The sequence below is a fragment of the Lepidochelys kempii genome, chromosome 1 (assembly GCF_965140285.1).
Source record: "Lepidochelys kempii isolate rLepKem1 chromosome 1, rLepKem1.hap1, whole genome shotgun sequence".
Lineage (NCBI taxonomy): Eukaryota > Metazoa > Chordata > Testudines > Cheloniidae > Lepidochelys > Lepidochelys kempii.
In genome coordinates this window covers 350,778,111-350,794,940 of record NC_136380.1, presented here as the reverse complement: position 1 = coordinate 350,794,940, position 16,830 = coordinate 350,778,111, and the positions used below count along the sequence as shown (strand labels likewise).

At 47.7% G+C, this 16,830-nt stretch overlaps 1 protein-coding gene across 7 annotated transcripts in view; it reads right to left on the bottom strand.

Moving 5' to 3' along the window:
• Nucleotides 1–16,830, bottom strand: part of SBF1 (SET binding factor 1) — a 159,573-nt gene that overhangs the window by 57,524 nt on the left and 85,219 nt on the right. For all 7 annotated transcript variants that reach the window (XM_073328995.2, XM_073328997.2, XM_073328999.2 and 4 more), the window contains exons 2-3: nucleotides 12,252–12,337; nucleotides 55–192 (exon numbers count right to left, since the gene is read on the bottom strand). In XM_073328995.2, the coding sequence (XP_073185096.1) occupies nucleotides 55–192; nucleotides 12,252–12,337 (224 nt within the window). The remainder of the gene's footprint in view (nucleotides 1–54; nucleotides 193–12,251; nucleotides 12,338–16,830) is intronic.

Here is a 16,830-nt window from a genome sequence, read left to right as displayed (position 1 = left end):
CCAACACACTTTCACAGGTACCCTGCCCTCCCCCACCCCCGCGGGGAGCATTACCTGGGCACTCTCAACGGCCTCCCAGAAGGTGAAGCAGGCGCAGTAATGTCGCTCGGAGCTGATGTCCGTCAGCACGGCAACGAAGAAGGTGGGGGGATTCCGCTCGGTGAAGAGCTGCCAACCGCTCGGCTGACAAAACTGCAAGAGGCGAAGGTGAGAACACAATGGTTAGCTGGAGCCGACTTGTGCAGCCCACTCAGGAGCAGGAGGATGCAGGCTGACCCATTTCCTCTTCCCTCAGCCTCTCTCCCCACACAAACACACATCACTTACGCAGCAGGTGTCCAGAGCTCTTGTGGGGGCTGTACATGAAAAGGACAAAGCCACCAGACTGTCAGCTCCTCAGGGCAGGGAGCTTAGCTTCTTACCTATCTAACATGCCAAGTACTTGGCAGGATTCAGACAGACAAGCGTGGCTCAGAGTTAGAGTGGCCAGCAGGGAGCAGTGGCCAGCATTCATGACAGAGCCCCTTTCTATATACACAGAGCACTGAGTAGCATAACCATCTTCCAAGAGACGTGAAGAAACCCGCCCTAGAGAAGCCCTCATGGCAGCTGTTAGAAGGCAGGCAACGGAAGAGGGAGCCCAGGGTAACAGGCTGAGCAGAAGCACCTGTTCCCATTCAGGCCAAGGGACCTCCCCTACTGTCTCAGAAGAGCTGCAAGATCTCGCTTGGCCAGACTGGCAGAAGAGAGCTGTGCTGAAAGTCTGACATCGAGGAGGCGGGGCTGCCTTTCACAGGCACACTGGTCTGCCCTGAGCTGAACCTGGCTGTGGAGTCCAAACTAGAGCAGCCCCTCTCCCTCATCTAGGAGAGTCAGTTGGATCCATTTAATCAGTGTCCTGGGCAGCTGCATGCGGACGGGGAAGAGGCACTCCAAGAAGGCATCACTGCACTGCAAGTTCCTGGGGGTTGGGCTTGTGTCCTATTTGGCACTATACCATACAGCAGGGGTCAGCAACCTTTCAGAAGTGAAAAGAACGGGAGGACTTGTGGCACCTTAGAGACTAACCAATTTATTTGAGCATGAGCTTTCGTGAGCTACAGCTCACTTCATCGGATGCATACTGTGAAAAATACAGTGGGGAGATTTATACACACAGAACATGAAACAATGGGTGTGACCACACACACTGTAATGAGAGTGATCAGGTAAGGTGAGCTATTACCAGCAGGAGAGCGGGGGGGGAAAAAAACCTTTTGTAGTGATAATTAAGGTGGGCCATTTCCAGCTCACGAAAGCTTATGCTCAAATAAATTTCTTAGTCTCTAAGGTGCCACAAGTCCTCCTGTTCTTTTTGCGGATACAGACTAACACGGCTGCTCCTCTGAAACCTGTCAGAAGTGGTGGGCCGAGTCTTCATTGATCCGCTCTAATTGAAGGTTTCGCATGCCAGTCATGCAGTAACATTTTTAGAAGGTCTCTTTCTAGAAGTCTACAATATATAACTAAACTATTGTTGTATTTAAAGTAAATAAGGTTTTTAAAATGTTTAAGAAGCGTCATTTAAAATTAAATTAAAATGCAGAGCCCCCCGGACCAGTGGCCAGGAGCCGGGCAGTGAGCGCCACTGGAAACCAGCTCGCGTGCCGCCTTTGGCAGCATGCCGTAGGTTGCCTACCCGTGCTGTACGGGCTGTACTGTACAATGAGAAATGAGTAGTGGATCCAATAGAGGGCACTCCTCCCTCTGAATCAGCATCCCAGCCTGGTGCTGCTTGAAATGCTGCATTTCAAATGAGGTGGTCAGCTCAGAGATCCCAGGGGACTTGCCGCAAGAGTTACCCCTGGGGTCCCTGCCCAACTCCACAGGGGGAATTCCAGCCTTCTGGTCGAGAATTCCCCATGGGGTTTTCACTGATACGGGTTTTTCCTCACTTCCTGCCCTAAACAACTGTAGTGTTGCTGTGTGCTGTCCAGTTACCACAGCTTGTGGGGACTTTTTAAAAACCATGTTCCTCTGAATGTGGAACAGAGCAGCTCAGCACCACCCACTCCTTCCAGCCACCATCACCCCTTCTGTCACAGGCCGGGGAAAGTAATAGGCTGATGCTGAGAGATGGCAGGCTCCCGGTAAAGCAACGTGGATTCCTCTTCCAGATCAAAGCCTGCTGACCTGATCAACAGGGAGGTTCATTCAGGAGGCTACTGGATCCCTAGGGCTAGAGAGATTTGGTCAGCCCTGAAGCACTCTCTAGTCTATACCCTCTCCAAAGCTACCAGCCCTGTTTATCCACCTCTTCCCCCCATGTAATTTTAAGGCACCCACCACAGTGGGACATAGGTGGTGACCACAATGGGTGTCGAACACATTTTCAAGTGTCCAGATATTACAGTGATATGGGCATGAGGGACAGAAACCCTGCAGATTTCTTTTCTGGGGCTGAGGTTGGAATCCTTTGCTTCTCCAGGCCCCTCACACCTGCATTCCATAGTTTGTCATTTCCTCCATCACTTCCTTCCTGCCACTGTCCCCAAATCATGCTGCCTCTGACCTAGCTGCCCTACCAATTGGCAGCAGTGAGATATGACCCAGTGGAGTTATCAAGCTGGTCAGATTCCTTTCCTTATTGAGCTTGGGTCTGAACCCTCCATAGAGGTTTATGGTGGGACTTTCCTCGCTGAACCACCTAGCCCAGGAGTTCTCCCCCATGGCTCTTGGATCCTGCTCGGTGGCAGCAAAAAAGAGCAAATCCAACAAAGGAGACTGCAGCATGCTTTATACTCTGCCCCAGGACCACTACAAAGACTCTTTGTGCAGAAGGAGGGAGACCCTGCATCCTGCAAAGGGAACTGCCAAGCCTCAGGAACGCTGAAGGGCAGAGCACTCCTGCACCCAGGTAAGAGGCGGCTGAGCTCCAAGGACCCACCTACTCCATGCAGTGCATTAATCCCACTCTGTGTCTGAGCACTACTGGGCTGCACTTCAGGTGAGGACAAGTTACCTACTGTGCAGTGCAGGAGTACCTCCTGAGCCAGAGATCCCAGTGCTGGCCAGAACTCATAGTCCATTTGATTTCCTGGGCCCATATCCCATAGAACTACCCTCAGCGGGAGCAACACACTCCTCATTTGAGGGGGCTGTACCCACCGCGTAACTCCGCACCTTCCACTGGGGGCTCAATGAGCTGCACAACCATCTCCTGGGAGCCACGGAAACAAGGACACAGGCAGCTAGATCAGGAGATCCTCCATGGGGTCCCAGCATCTCCCAGCCTGTCAAAGGCCATGAGAGAAGGAGACAGTCCCTCTAGCAGACAGCAGCTCATCAGGGCTCCCTTCCAAGGCAGACAGCTCCACACTGAGAGGCACACAGAGCTCGATGCAAGCTGCTCCCTTTCCCCTCAAGCCCTGGAGCTGTCTGTGCTGTCTCAGTGGCCTGCAGGACTGAGCTCATGACTGACCGATTCTCCTGAGACTGCCCCCTCTGACTGGGAAATTCAGCAAGGTCACAGCCATCCCCATTACCAGACACAGGCTCAGCTCTGTTCTCCCCAGGTCAGCACAAGCTGTCTCCCCAACACCTCCCCTCTGTTCTGAGGGATCTTTCACCTATTTCAAAGACAACACCATAGCCTGCAATGGCCTGCAGTGTGCAAACATGATTAAAAAGGGCTAGAGGAACAAGGCATCAAAAGCAGTCCTCTATACAAATACAGCGCAGGCTGTTTCTATGGTGTTGCAGTCATGCTCAAGCCAAGGCAAGGCAGCCAGGTTATGTAAACCCAGGTCCCTCTCCAGGAGCTGGAGGCCAGCAGGTGCAATCAAGGCTTAGATCAACCTCACAGCAACAAAATGCTTTCAGAATTCAGTCCCCAATGCATGAGACACACCAAGGGGATGACAGATCAACTAAGACACATCAAGGGCACGACAGGCCAGCTTCCAGCTGGGAGCTCCTCCTGAAAGCACTAGGAGGAGAGAAGCTAGATTCCTGGATATAGCATCTGGTTTGCACACAAGTCTCCTCCTCAAACGAGCAGCAGACACACTCCCACCCTTCAGGCCTGGAGTTGAGACACTACAATCAGTGTCACTGGCAGCCCAACATAAGTGAGGCTACCCAGCTTACTAACCCATACACAAAGCAACACAAATTAGCCATGGGTTTATAAAACCCTTTGTTCATGGAAGATGTAACATCAAGACTTTCTGCCACCCGTTGGTGCTCACAAGCTAAGCACAGTCAGGCAAGGTCAGCCCATGCAGGGGACATCTCCAAAGAACGCTGGCCCTATATGCTGCAACTGATGATTCAGTAGGGGGATCCACCTGCTAGCAACCCTGTGAGTCAAGACATCAATTGCATTAATTACATTAAGTAGATATGGCATTCTACATATCCTGTCCTGATGCACTGTGTAGAGTTGCTGTGAGCTGTCAAACGTAGGTCATGCTCCAACCCGGAGATGGTTGAGCAGTGATTTTATACAGGAGTCAGGAGATCTGTTTGGTTTGTTAGGTGTGCTGGCATTGCTCTGCATGAAAAGTCATTATCGTCTCTCCTTATAGCCCAACTCACAGCTGCTGGCTGCCAAGTGAGGGAGAGGGCAAGAGATGAGCTAGCAGAGAATGAGTAATCTCAACTTTGGGGAGAGCCAGATAAGAGGAATGGGAGTTCCCTGTAGATAAGAGTCCTCTACGTAGCCCTGATCCTTGAGTCTCCAGGGGCTGCTAAGACCGAGCTCTGCACAGACTGCACCTCTCTGAAGCAGCTCTCCCCCCAAAAGTCACTTCTGCTACACCTAGGGGAACAGAATTCTGGTTTCTACATCCACGGGGAGGTAGGGCCGAGAGCTGGGCTGCAAAGAGCCTGACTATGACACCAGGAGCCAGCTTTCAGAGGTGACTTGATTACAGTGTAGAAGTACCTTCACAGGGAGACAATACCGGGTACCAGAGGGCTCTTTGATCTAGAGGAGACAGGCAGAACAAGAACCAATAGCTGGTAGCTGAAGCCAGACAAATTCAAATTGGAAATAAGGCCCCATTTTTTAACAGTGGAGGTGATTAACCACTGGAATAAGCTATCCAGGGAAGAGATAGATTATCCACCTCTTGATGTCTTCCAATCCAGACTGGCTGCCTTTCTGGAAGATATGCTTTAGTCAGACAAGTTATTGGGCTCAATACAGGGGTAACTGGGTAAAATTTAATGGCCTGTGACACAGGTGGTCAGACTAGATGATCTAATGCTCCATTCTGGCCCTAAACTCTATGAATCTATCAACCAAATTCATAATCTCATCAAAAACAGTATCAAGTTTGTCTGACAAATCCTATTTTCCATAAAGCCATGTTGTCTGACATTAATTATGTTCCTACCCTGTAATTATTTACTGACTGCATCCTGTATCAGCATTCCCATGAGTCTGCTTGGGATCGATGGCTCACAACACAGGTCATCCTGTTTACCTTTTATAAATGGGGACACTAGCAAAGGCCAAGCTCTTCAAATGCCTGTATTAGTATGCAGTGAAGACTGCTGGACAGAAATGGCTGCTATATGGGAGACAATGACAGCCTAGAAAGCTAACACCTAGGGAAACTGCCTGCTCCATCCCTTATCAAAGCCAGACTGCGATGCCACATATGACGTTGCACTCTATATTCATTACAAAGCTTATCTACTGAGTGTGGTCATCCTATTTGCATGTATGTATCATTCTTGTATCTGAAACTAGAAATATGAAATATAACTGAGGGCCTATTGTAATTATGCAAAGTGTGAGCCATTAATGGTGGTTTGGAATCTTGATGGCTCCCATGAACCAAGACCACTGACTGTGGATGGCTGTTGGCTTACAGGCCTTCCTGTGAGTTAGGCCAGGAGGAATGAAGGCTTGGGGTCTCACAGGACATGTGACCATGTCACCTGGAACTGGAATCCATCTTAAAACCTGGTGCTTTTCCATTTAGAAGGAGGGGTGGGAACCCAGAGAGGAACAAAGGATTCCCGCCTTGTGCAAAAGATACATAAGGGAGTAGAACAGAACAAAGGGAGCTGCAGTCATGAGAAATCCCCTAGCTACCACCTAAGCTGGAACAAAGACTGTACCAGGAGAAAGGATTCATAGATTCATAGATATTTAGGTCAGAAGGGACCATTATGATCATCTAGTCTGACCTCCTGCACAATGCAGGCCACAGAATTTCACCCACCACTCCTAAAAAAGACCTCACACCTATATCTGTGCTATTGAAGTCCTCAAATTGTAGTTTGAAGACCTCAAGGAGCAGAGAATCCTCCAGCAAGTGACCCGTGCCCCATGCTACAGAGGAAGGCGAAAAACCTCCAGGGCCTTCCAATCTGCCCTGGAGGAAAATTCCTTCCCGACCCCAAATATGGCCATCAGCTAAACCCTGAGCATATGGGCAAGATTCATCAGCCAGATACTACAGAAAATTCTTTCCCGGGTAACTTGGATCTTACCCCATCTAAAAACCCATCACAGGCCATTGGGCCTATTTACCATGAATATTTAATTACCAAAACCATGTTATCCCATCATACCATCTCCTCCATAAACTTATCGAGTTTAATCTTAAAGCAAGATAGATCTTTTGCCCCCACTACTTCCCTCGGAAGGCTATTCCAAAACTTCACTCCTCTGATGGTTAGAAACCTTCGTCTAATTTCTAATCTAAATTTCCTAGTGGCCAGTTTATATCCATTTGTTCTTGTGTCCACATTGGTACTGAGTTTAAATAATTCCTCTCCCTCTCTGGTATTTATCCCTCTGATATATTTATAGAGAGCAATCATATCTCCCCTTAACCTTCTTTTAGTTAGGCTAAACAAGCCAAGCTCCCTGAGTCTCCTTTCATAAGACAAGTTTTCCATTCCTCGGATCATCCTAGTAGCCCTTCTCTGTACCTGTTCCAGTTTGAATTCATCCTTCTTAAACATGGGAGACCAGAACTGCACACAGTATTCCAGGTGAGGTCTCACCAGTGCCTTATATAACGGTACTAAAACCTCCTTATCCCTACTGGAAATACCTCTCCTGATGCATCCCAAGACGACATTAGCTTTTTTCACAGCCATATCACATTGGCAGCTCATAGTCATCCTATGATCAACCAATACTCCAAGGTCCTTTTCCTCCTCCGTTACTTCTAGTTGATGCGTCCCTAGCTTATAACTAAAATTCTTGTTATTAATCCCTAAATGCATGACCTTACACTTCTCACTATTAAATTTCATCCTATTCCTATTACTCCAGTTTACAAGGTCATCCAGATCCTCCTGTAGGGTATCCCTGTCCTTCTCTAAATTAGCAATACCTCCCAGCTTTGTATCATCTGCAAACTTTATTAGCACACTCCCACTTTTTGTGCCCAGGTCAGTAATAAAAAGATTAAATAAGATTGGTCCCAAAACTGATCCTTGAGGAACTCCACTGGTAACCTCCCTCCAACTTGACAGTTCACCTTTCAGTAGGACCCGTTGTAGTCTCCCCTTTAACCAATTCCCTATCCACCGTTCAATTTTCCTATTGATGCCCATCTTATCCAATTTAACTAATAATTCCCCATGTGGCACAGTATCAAACGCCTTACTAAAATCTAAGTAAATTAGATCCACTGCGTTTCCTTTATCTAAAAAATCTGTTACTCTCTCAAAGAAGGAGATCAGGTTGGTTTGGCACGATCTACCTTTTGTAAAACCATGTTGTATTTTGTCCCATTTACCATTGACTTCAATGTCCTTAACTACCTTCTCCTTCAAAATTTTTTCCAAGACCTTGCATACTACAGATGTCAAACTAACAGGCCTATAATTACTTGGATCACTTTTTTTCCCTTTCTTAAAAATAGGAACTATGTTAGCAATTCTCCAATCATACGGTACAACCCCTGAGTTTACAGATTCATTAAAAATTCTTGCTAATGGGCTTGCAATTTCTTGTGCCAATTCTTTTAATATTCTTGGATGAAGATTATCTGGGCGCCCTGATTTAGTCCCATTAAGCTGTTTGAGTTTCGCTTCTACCTCAGATATGGTGATGTCTACCTCCATATCCTCATTCCCATTTATCATGCTACCATTATCCCTAAGATCCTCTTTAGTCTTATTAAAGACTGAGGCAAAGTATTTGTTTAGATATTGGGCCATGCCTAGATTATCCTTGACCTCCACTCCATCCTCAGTTTTTAGCGGTCCCACTTCTTTCTTTGTTTTCTTCCTATTTATATGACTATAGAACCTTTTACTATTGGTTTTAATTCCCTTTGCAAGGTCCAACTCTACTTGACTTTTAGCCTGTCTCACTTTATCCCTACATATTCTGACCTCAATAAGGTAGCTTTCCTTACTGATCCCTCCCTTCTTCCACTCCCTATATGCTTTCTGCTTTTTCTTAATTACCTCTCTAAGATGCTTGCTCATCCAGCTTGGTCTACAACTCCTGCCTATGAATTTTTCCCCCTTTCTTGGGATGCAGGCTTCCGATAGCTTCTGCAGCTTTAATTTAAAATAATCCCAGGCCTCCTCTACCTTTAAACCCATAAATTCTTCAGTCCAATCCACTTCCCTAACTAATTTCCTTAATTTTTGAAAGTCATCCCTTTTGAAATCAAAAACCCTAGTTGCAGATTTATTTTTGTTAATCCTTCCATTCAATTTGAACTGAATTAGCTCATGATCACTTGAGCCAAGATTATCCCCTACAACCATTTCCTCTATGAGGTCCTCATTACTCACCAAGACCAAATCTAAAATGGCATCCCCTCTAGTCGGTTCAGCAACTACTTGCTGAAGGAATCCATCAGCTATCGCATCTAGGAAAATCTGAGCCCTATTATTATTACTAGCACTCGTCCTCCAGTCTATATCTGGGAAGTTAAAGTCTCCCATGATCACACAGTTTCCATTAGTATTTACTTTATTAAAAACATTAAAAAGGGCTCTATCCATATCCAAATTAGATCCCGGCGGTCTATAGCACACCCCAAGCACTATCCCAGGGGAGGCTCTAATAGTTTTCTTCCCCAATTTAATTGTTGCCCAGACAGACTCAGTCATATCCATTTCATCGCTTCTTATTTCTTTACATTCTATCTCATCATTGATATACAGTGCTACTCCACCACCTTTACCTTTATTTCGGTCTTTCCTAAACAGCACATACCCTTCAATACCTGTAGCCCAGTCATGGCGACTATTCCACCAGGTCTCTGTTATACCTATAATATCTGGTTTCACTTCCTGCACCAGTAACTCTAGTTCCTCCATTTTGTTACCTAGGCTCCTTGCATTAGTGTACAAACATCTTAATTTTTGCTGTTTGGCCTCACTCACATTCTGTACCCTATTAGGCACGGTTATTTTACTGTATTGTGCCAGACTAGGAAGGTGAGAACACCAAGATGACACCAGCACTACCCAGCAAGTTCCTTTAGCACCAAAAAATGCTTCTGCCTTTTCTAGAGAATGAAGGAACATGCGAACCCAAAACACTACACTGAAAATGGGGTCACCAGGAGAATGAAAGGAGAGATCCTGGGTACATGGCTGATCTCATTACATGTGCATACCACAGCTGGGAGACAGCACGGGACATCAGACAGTGGCTGCATATTAGAAGCAAGGCTAGAATCATCACCCAAAGATAGGGGATCTGAAGGCATGTGTACGCTGCTCCCTGATTTCACATTCACTCTGACAGCACACTGGCTGTCCAACAAGGAACAGATGTATGACCAGGCCATGCCACCACTGAAGGGAAAAGCATGGGGAACATCAGCAGAGCCTGGAGATGGGGCTTCACCTTCTATTCATGGGAAGTCCTGAGTGGAAGGTCTGTCTCTTGTGCAGCTTTCAGCACCGCTACAGCTGGTCTGACCATGTTATGAGGGTTCCCTGCCAGTGAATCATCCTGGGGTAGAAACTGCTGCTGCCCCGGGAAGCGGCCAAGCAAGTGACAGAGCTCTGCTGCCTAGCTCCCAACCGCAGAGGGGGCAGGTGGAGACTGTGGAGACTGTGGCTCATTCAGCACTCCTGAATCTGGGAACTATGAGGGGAGGAAAGTAGTCATCAGCTGTGAAAGCAGAACCACAAAGATTAAGCCTAGAAGAATCACTAATGCCCCCTTCCTTCAGTTAAGATTCCCAATCCTACCAGCTCCCTTCCTGGTCTGCCTTTGCTATGCAATGTGACCCCATCAGCAGGGGCCTCATCTCTCTTATGCATGGAATGCAGAGGAGGAAAGGTCAGTGAGAGCTTGGAGTGGCTGCTGCTCTAAGGCGAACTTTCCTCATCCCAGGGAAACAAGTGCCCCACATGGGCCAGACCCTCCCAGCTGCCCCAGGAAACGCCATTGTGCACAGCATGCCTGAACACTAACAAGGGACACAAGGCACCGTAAGGCAGAGATGCTCTAGGGCACCAGAACACACAGCTGGCTGGACCCACACTCCCACGTCTCTGCATCAGGCACCCTGGAATCTGCCAGGCTGAACAAGTTCACTGGCCAGACACACACAGGTCCTCTCCCGTGAGCCCCACAGGCTGGGGCCCTGCCAGGAGCGGGATCTGCTCAGCCATGAAACAAGGCTGGGGAAGCAGGGGAGAATGTTAAAGCCAGCACCCTTCTCTCTCACTCACCCCCTCTGACACCGCCTTATTCACCACTGTCATATAATTAGGACATTTTGTACAAAGTATGCCTTCTCAGGTATCATTCTCCAAGTCTTGATTTGCTAGACAGTAATCTCTCATGGATCCTAGGCGCTATTGTCGTGTGAGAAGTTCTGAAGTTTGGCTACATATGTGCTACTGAAACCTGTTGTGAGGTTGAGAATACTCACAAGCCGCCTTTCAGGTACAACAACAGAAAGGCCAGACAGTGTTAGTGACTCATTGAGGAGATGCACACAAGCACCAGGGTTACCCCAGGAACTGTGTGCAACAGAAACCTCTCAGAGACAGCCCTACACACTGGGAACTGTTTGACCCAGGTCACAGCCAATGTTCCCCGTAATTTTTGACAGGCCGTGTGTGCAAAAAATTTCTTCTGAGCAAACTGTTGTGCTTCTGTGCAAATTTGTGTGTGCGCGGTGTTTCGCTGTGTGCGCGGTGTTTAGGATCTGTGTGCGCACATACGCAGCGCTTAGAGGGAACAGTGGTCACAGCACAAGAGCTTTCCAGCAAGTTGGAAGAAGATATTAAAGGGGGACATGACATCATGAGGGGACCTTGTTCTCCCTACACCACCACACCTGAAAGTACCAGAGGAAAAGGACTGAACTCGGGGAAGAGGGGAGAGAAAAAGAGTGCTGGTTCCAGGCTGTGTATGGAAACTTGGTGCACTGCTTGTATCATCAGTCAGGGTGAGAGATTACTGATTCAGATCCTGTCTAATACTGTAGACTTAGTTTGCATTTTGTTTGATATTCTATGATTCTATGATATTCTATGATTCTATGATTCTACTTTTGGGGCCAAACTGACCAAGCCATGTTGTTTTAAGGGTCTGCTCCAGCAATGGTCGCCCTCAAAGGTCTCCATGTACCTCAGAATTACATGGCAAGAGACAAACATACACCCAGAGGGTTGGGGGAGGCGGCCAAGGCCCAGTAATCCCCATAACAGAAAAGAGGCAGGATACATGAGGACTGGGGGGTTGAGGTACGAGTGGATATTACCAAGCTACCTCCCCCCACAGGGTTGTGAGGCTGAGGGAGCATGAAGGGCTTTGACAATGCAGTACACCACAGGGCACTGCTGTGAGAGTCAGGGCTATTTATACAGATACTTCAGCCAAGTGGCTTGGAAAACAAGGCTGGTGGGGAAGCATTCCAGCCCCCAGTGCAGCTAAAACTGGGGAGGACACACATGGCAAACAGTCGCCCTCAGCTCGACAGACAGGCGTAGCCGATGAAGAGTACAAGTTCCAGAACACACTGCACCATGAAGATGGAGCACTGCATGCTGGGACCTGTGGTCTCCAAAGGCTGCTGCTGCGCTTGGGTAAAGAGGAGAGGCTGCAATCTGCTCTGTTCTCCACCCATGGGTTTGACCCAAAGAGTCCTGGCCAAAGTCCTGCTGACGTGCAAAGACGACACATCCCTGAAGCCTGCATGCACAGTACCACAGCCCACTCTACTAACACACATGCAAAGCAGGTTGTAGCCCTGTGCGCATGCATCACAATACTGGGAGGTCCCAGCCCCAACAGCCAAAATACTCACTAGTTCAATGCCCTGTGGGAAGGGGTTATCTTCCCAGTCCTTCTCCGGGAAGCGCTGGAGTATCTGCCCCTGGCCATCTCTGCTCCCTACAAAAATAAGCAGAAGGAAAGTGTTAGAAGAATGCAGGCAGCCCTGCTGCTGCAGCCAGATGCCATTTCGACCTCCTGCCAGAGCCAGGCAGTGAGCAACAATGGCAAACTGCAGAACTGCACACTAGCAGCGCCTTGCGGTAACCCTGCGTAGGTATAGCGCAAACATGAACTAACCCTTACACACGCCCTGGGAGGAAAGAATTCTCTCCATGGTACATGTGGGGAACCAGACGGAGGGAAAGTTATTTTTTCCCCAAGTTAGACAGCAAGGAAATAATAGAGCTATGTTAGAAGTCAGAACTTTGACTCCTAAACCAACAACCACCCTTCATATGCCCCAGGTACACACAGCAGGACCCTTACCCCAAACACAGCAAAGCAACAATGGAGAGTGCATTCAAACTGACCCAATTTAGCACCTTCCTAGAGCTCAAAGAAATTCGGCTACAGAGAACCACATGTCCTGAGCTATCAAACTACTCACAGATGCAGAGCGTCTTCAAGATGAACAAAAATGTGAGAAAATTGTGTAACACATCACTGGTTAGGTTAAATCTCAAATTTCTTTCCTTGTGTTACTAAAATAATATAGAAGCTGAAAGATTTGAACAGTAATTCCCTTTTTCACCATCTGCAGTTTGTATTTTGCATTTCACTCAGCTTGGACCACAGAAATACATAGGTCAGTTTAACATTTTGGTTCCTAAACACCAGCATAAGGCTGCAACTTTCGAGTTGCAAACTCTGCAAGGAAATTTATAATCCTAAATGAGTGACTAATACAATGCTATTAAGGTCTGTAGAACTTTCTAGTCTCCCCTTTTAGATGCCAAATCATTAGCAGAAAATCTCACATGTATTCTAGTGGATGAGGCATGCAGTGGGGAGTCAGGACTCCCAAGATGGATTTCACTTCTACCATCTATTCAGCGTAGTCATGGATAGCACTGACCTCTCCCATAGGAGTATGGTGGGGATCAAGGTTTGCACACCACCATTCTAGTGCTCAGTCTGTATAAACTTCAACACTTCAGCTTTTCATAGAGAATCATAGAATATCAGGGTTGGAAGGGACCTCAGGAGGTCATCTAGTCCAACCCCCTGCTCAAAGCAGGACCAATCCCCAATTTTTGCCCCAGATCCCTAAATGGCCCCCTCAAGGATTGAACTCACAATCCTGGGTTTAGCAGGCCAATGCTCAAACCACTGAGCTATCCCTCCCCCCCATTGAAAGAGGACTCAAAGGTACTAACCAGCTGAGAAATATGTACAGAGCCCTGTGCTTCCACAGAATACAGTAACTCCGCACTTAACATCCTCTTGATTAACATTGTTTTGGTCTTACGCCCCTGCTCCATTACTGAACATGCTCGTTTAAAGTTGTGCAATGCTCCGCTATAACATCATTTGGCCACCTGCTTTGTCCACAGCTGGCAGCCCCCCATCAGCTCCCCTGTGCCCCTCTACGATGCCTCCTGCCTGCGGATCAGCGCCTTCCCCCTGCCCCATAGAAACACTAGGTGACATGTAAATAGATGCTTGCTGTACCATTAACCTTTCCTTGGAAAACACCTCGTGAATTTTAGCTGGTAAAATACCTTCTGGCTCTTTGTTTATAGAGGGGTTAATTCCTTGCCAAGCCTTCAGTTACCAAAGTGATTGCCCTAATCCTTCATCCTGAACACCTTCATGGCTTTGCACAGTCTCCTCGACCAGCTGCAGGTGTACTACGTTCTGTCAAAACAGAGTCCGCTGCCAGTGGGCCTCACCATTTACAGAATACAACCCCAGCTGCAGAGGACATCATGCTCCCCACCCCTTCAATCTCTCTAACCTCACTTGCAGACTGCTTCCTAGCCACAGGGGCCGGCTGACCCTGGCATACCTCTGGGCCATGTAGCGGGAAAAGCCTCACTCCAAAATGCATAGACCACTGCAGGACTATTTTGGGAGTTAGAACAGTTTCTACCTCTCCGCTTACCACCAGCCACCCACAGCTGTATTTAAAAACACAGACAACAGAACACATGCCAATTATAGTCCAAGGACCAAAAAGGAAAGGTCAGCACCAAGTTATGTATATAAAGAGTGTCCAGTGTGATGCTAGCGTGTGCTCCCTTTCCCTGCCCTCAGACACTACCTCTCTCCACCCACTACTGTCTCATGTACCTCCTCTCAGACAGCAACACTCACTTCAAGACCTACCGGACCCAACAGCTTTGATTAGAAATTTAATACCTGCCCTCCCACAGCTTGACCAAAAAGAAACAAATGCAGATTCATGTAAGGCACTTGTGTCAAGTTGGGCGTAAATCCTGCTACTGGATTTTGTAGCACCCAAGAACTGAGTTTCTATGGCAAATTGGACATTTTACGGTGTTCCAAGTAAATCCAAACAGGGATGATCCAATCAGCACATTTCCATTCATTACTCCGCTTTTCATAGATTTAGATCCTAGGGCCGGAAGGGACCACTCTGATCATCTAGCCTGACCTCCTGTGTGCCACAGGACTTCCAGAAATTCATTCCCTTTTGAACTAGAGCAGATCCAGAGACGCAGAATCCATCACAACCCTTGATAAGTCATTCCCCTGGTTATTTATCCTTGCTGTTAAAAATGTAGGTCTTATTTCCAGTCTGTCTAGCTTCAACACTCAGCCATTGAATCTTTACAACTTGGTTCACTAGATAGAAGAGCCCTCTATTATCAAATTTCTCTTTCCTATGTAGGTACTTATAGACTGATCAAGTCACCCAGTAACCTTCTCTTTGTTAAGAAACAGATTGAGCTCCTTGACTACCACCATAAGGCAGGTTTTCTAATCTTTTATTCATTCCCACAGCTCTTCTCTGAACGCACTCCAATTTATCAATATTCTTCTTGAATTGTGAACATCAGAACTAGAGTCACTATTCCAGTAGCAGTTGCACCAGTGCCAAATACAGAGGTAACATAACATTAAATGGGTGAAAAACTGGCTGACAGGTCTCAAACTGTAATTGTCCGCCTGGAATCATCACTGAGCAGATGTGTTTCTAGTGGGGTCCTGCAGGGATCAGCTCTGGGACCTACACAATTTAACACTTATTAACCACCGAGATGAAAACCAAATCATCACTGAAAAAGCTTTTAGATAAAGCAAAAATCGGGGGAGTGGTAAATAATGAAGAGGACAAGTCACTGATACATAGTAACCTGGATCACTTGGTAAACTGGATTTAAATGACTGTTATAAGAACAGCCATACTGGGTTAGACAAGTGATCCATCCCATGTCATCCATTCCCAGCTTCTGGCAAACAGGCTAGGGACACCATCCGTGTCCGCCTTGGACAATAGCCATTGCTGGAGCTATCCTCCATGAACTTATCTAGTTCTTAATACTGCCAAATGTAAAAACATATCTAGGAACAAAGAACCTAGGCCACACTGACAGGACGGGGGACTCTATCCTGGGAAGCAGTGACTCTGAAGAAACACTTGGGGGTCATGGTCGGTACTCAGATAATCGTGAGCTCCCAGGGTGACACTGTGGCTAAAAGGACTAGTACAGTCTTGGGATGTATAAACAGGGCAGTCTCATGTAGGAGTAGAGAAGTATGCCGCATTGGATTTTGTATCATTCTAGGTTGTTCGTTTTTAATCGAAATGTCATGCGTTGCCAAGTCAAATGCCTACAGAAAGCAAGTATATTACAGTACCACTATTACCTTTATCAACCAAACTTGTAATCTCAAAAACCCTCACACCAAGTTGTTTTGAAAGGATAGTAACCTTTGACAAAAAGGAGTGACCCTCTATTTCCCCCACACCTCACCTCAATGTCAAGCACGGCATCCAAAAATCAATGGATTATATTAGCAAGACATTTCAACTAAAACTATTGGAAGTGAAAGCTCAGAGCAACATTGAAGGTGTCATTATGTTAGCAGCTAGATAGTACCTACATCTTAGTATCTAAGGCAGAGGTGAGCAAACTTTTTGGCCCGAGGACCACATCAGGGTGGGGAAATTGCATGCAGGGCCATGAATGCAGGGCTGGGGCAGGGGGTTGGGGTGCGGGAAGGGGTGCAGTGCGCAGGACAAGGGCAAGGGGTTGCGGCAGAGGAGGGGTGCAGGGTGTACGAGGGGGCTCAGGGAAGGGGGTTGGGGTGCAGGAGGGGACTCAAGGCAATGGTGCAGGGGAGGGGGCTCAGGGCAGGGAGCTGGGGGGCAGGGTGCAGGAGGGGCTCGGGCTCCGGCCTGGCACTGCTTACCGGGAGCGGCTCCGGGGTGGCAGCACAGTACACACTGGGGCCAGGGAAGACTCCCTGCCTGCCTGCCCTGGCCCTACGCCTCTCCGGGAAGCAGCTGGCACCACGTCCCTGTGACCCCTGGCGGAGCGGGGGCAGAGGGCTCCACACGCTGCCCTTGCCTGTGGGTACCTCCCCCGAAGCTCCCATTGTCCGCAGTCCCCCATTCCTGGCCAATGGGAGCTTTGGGGAGG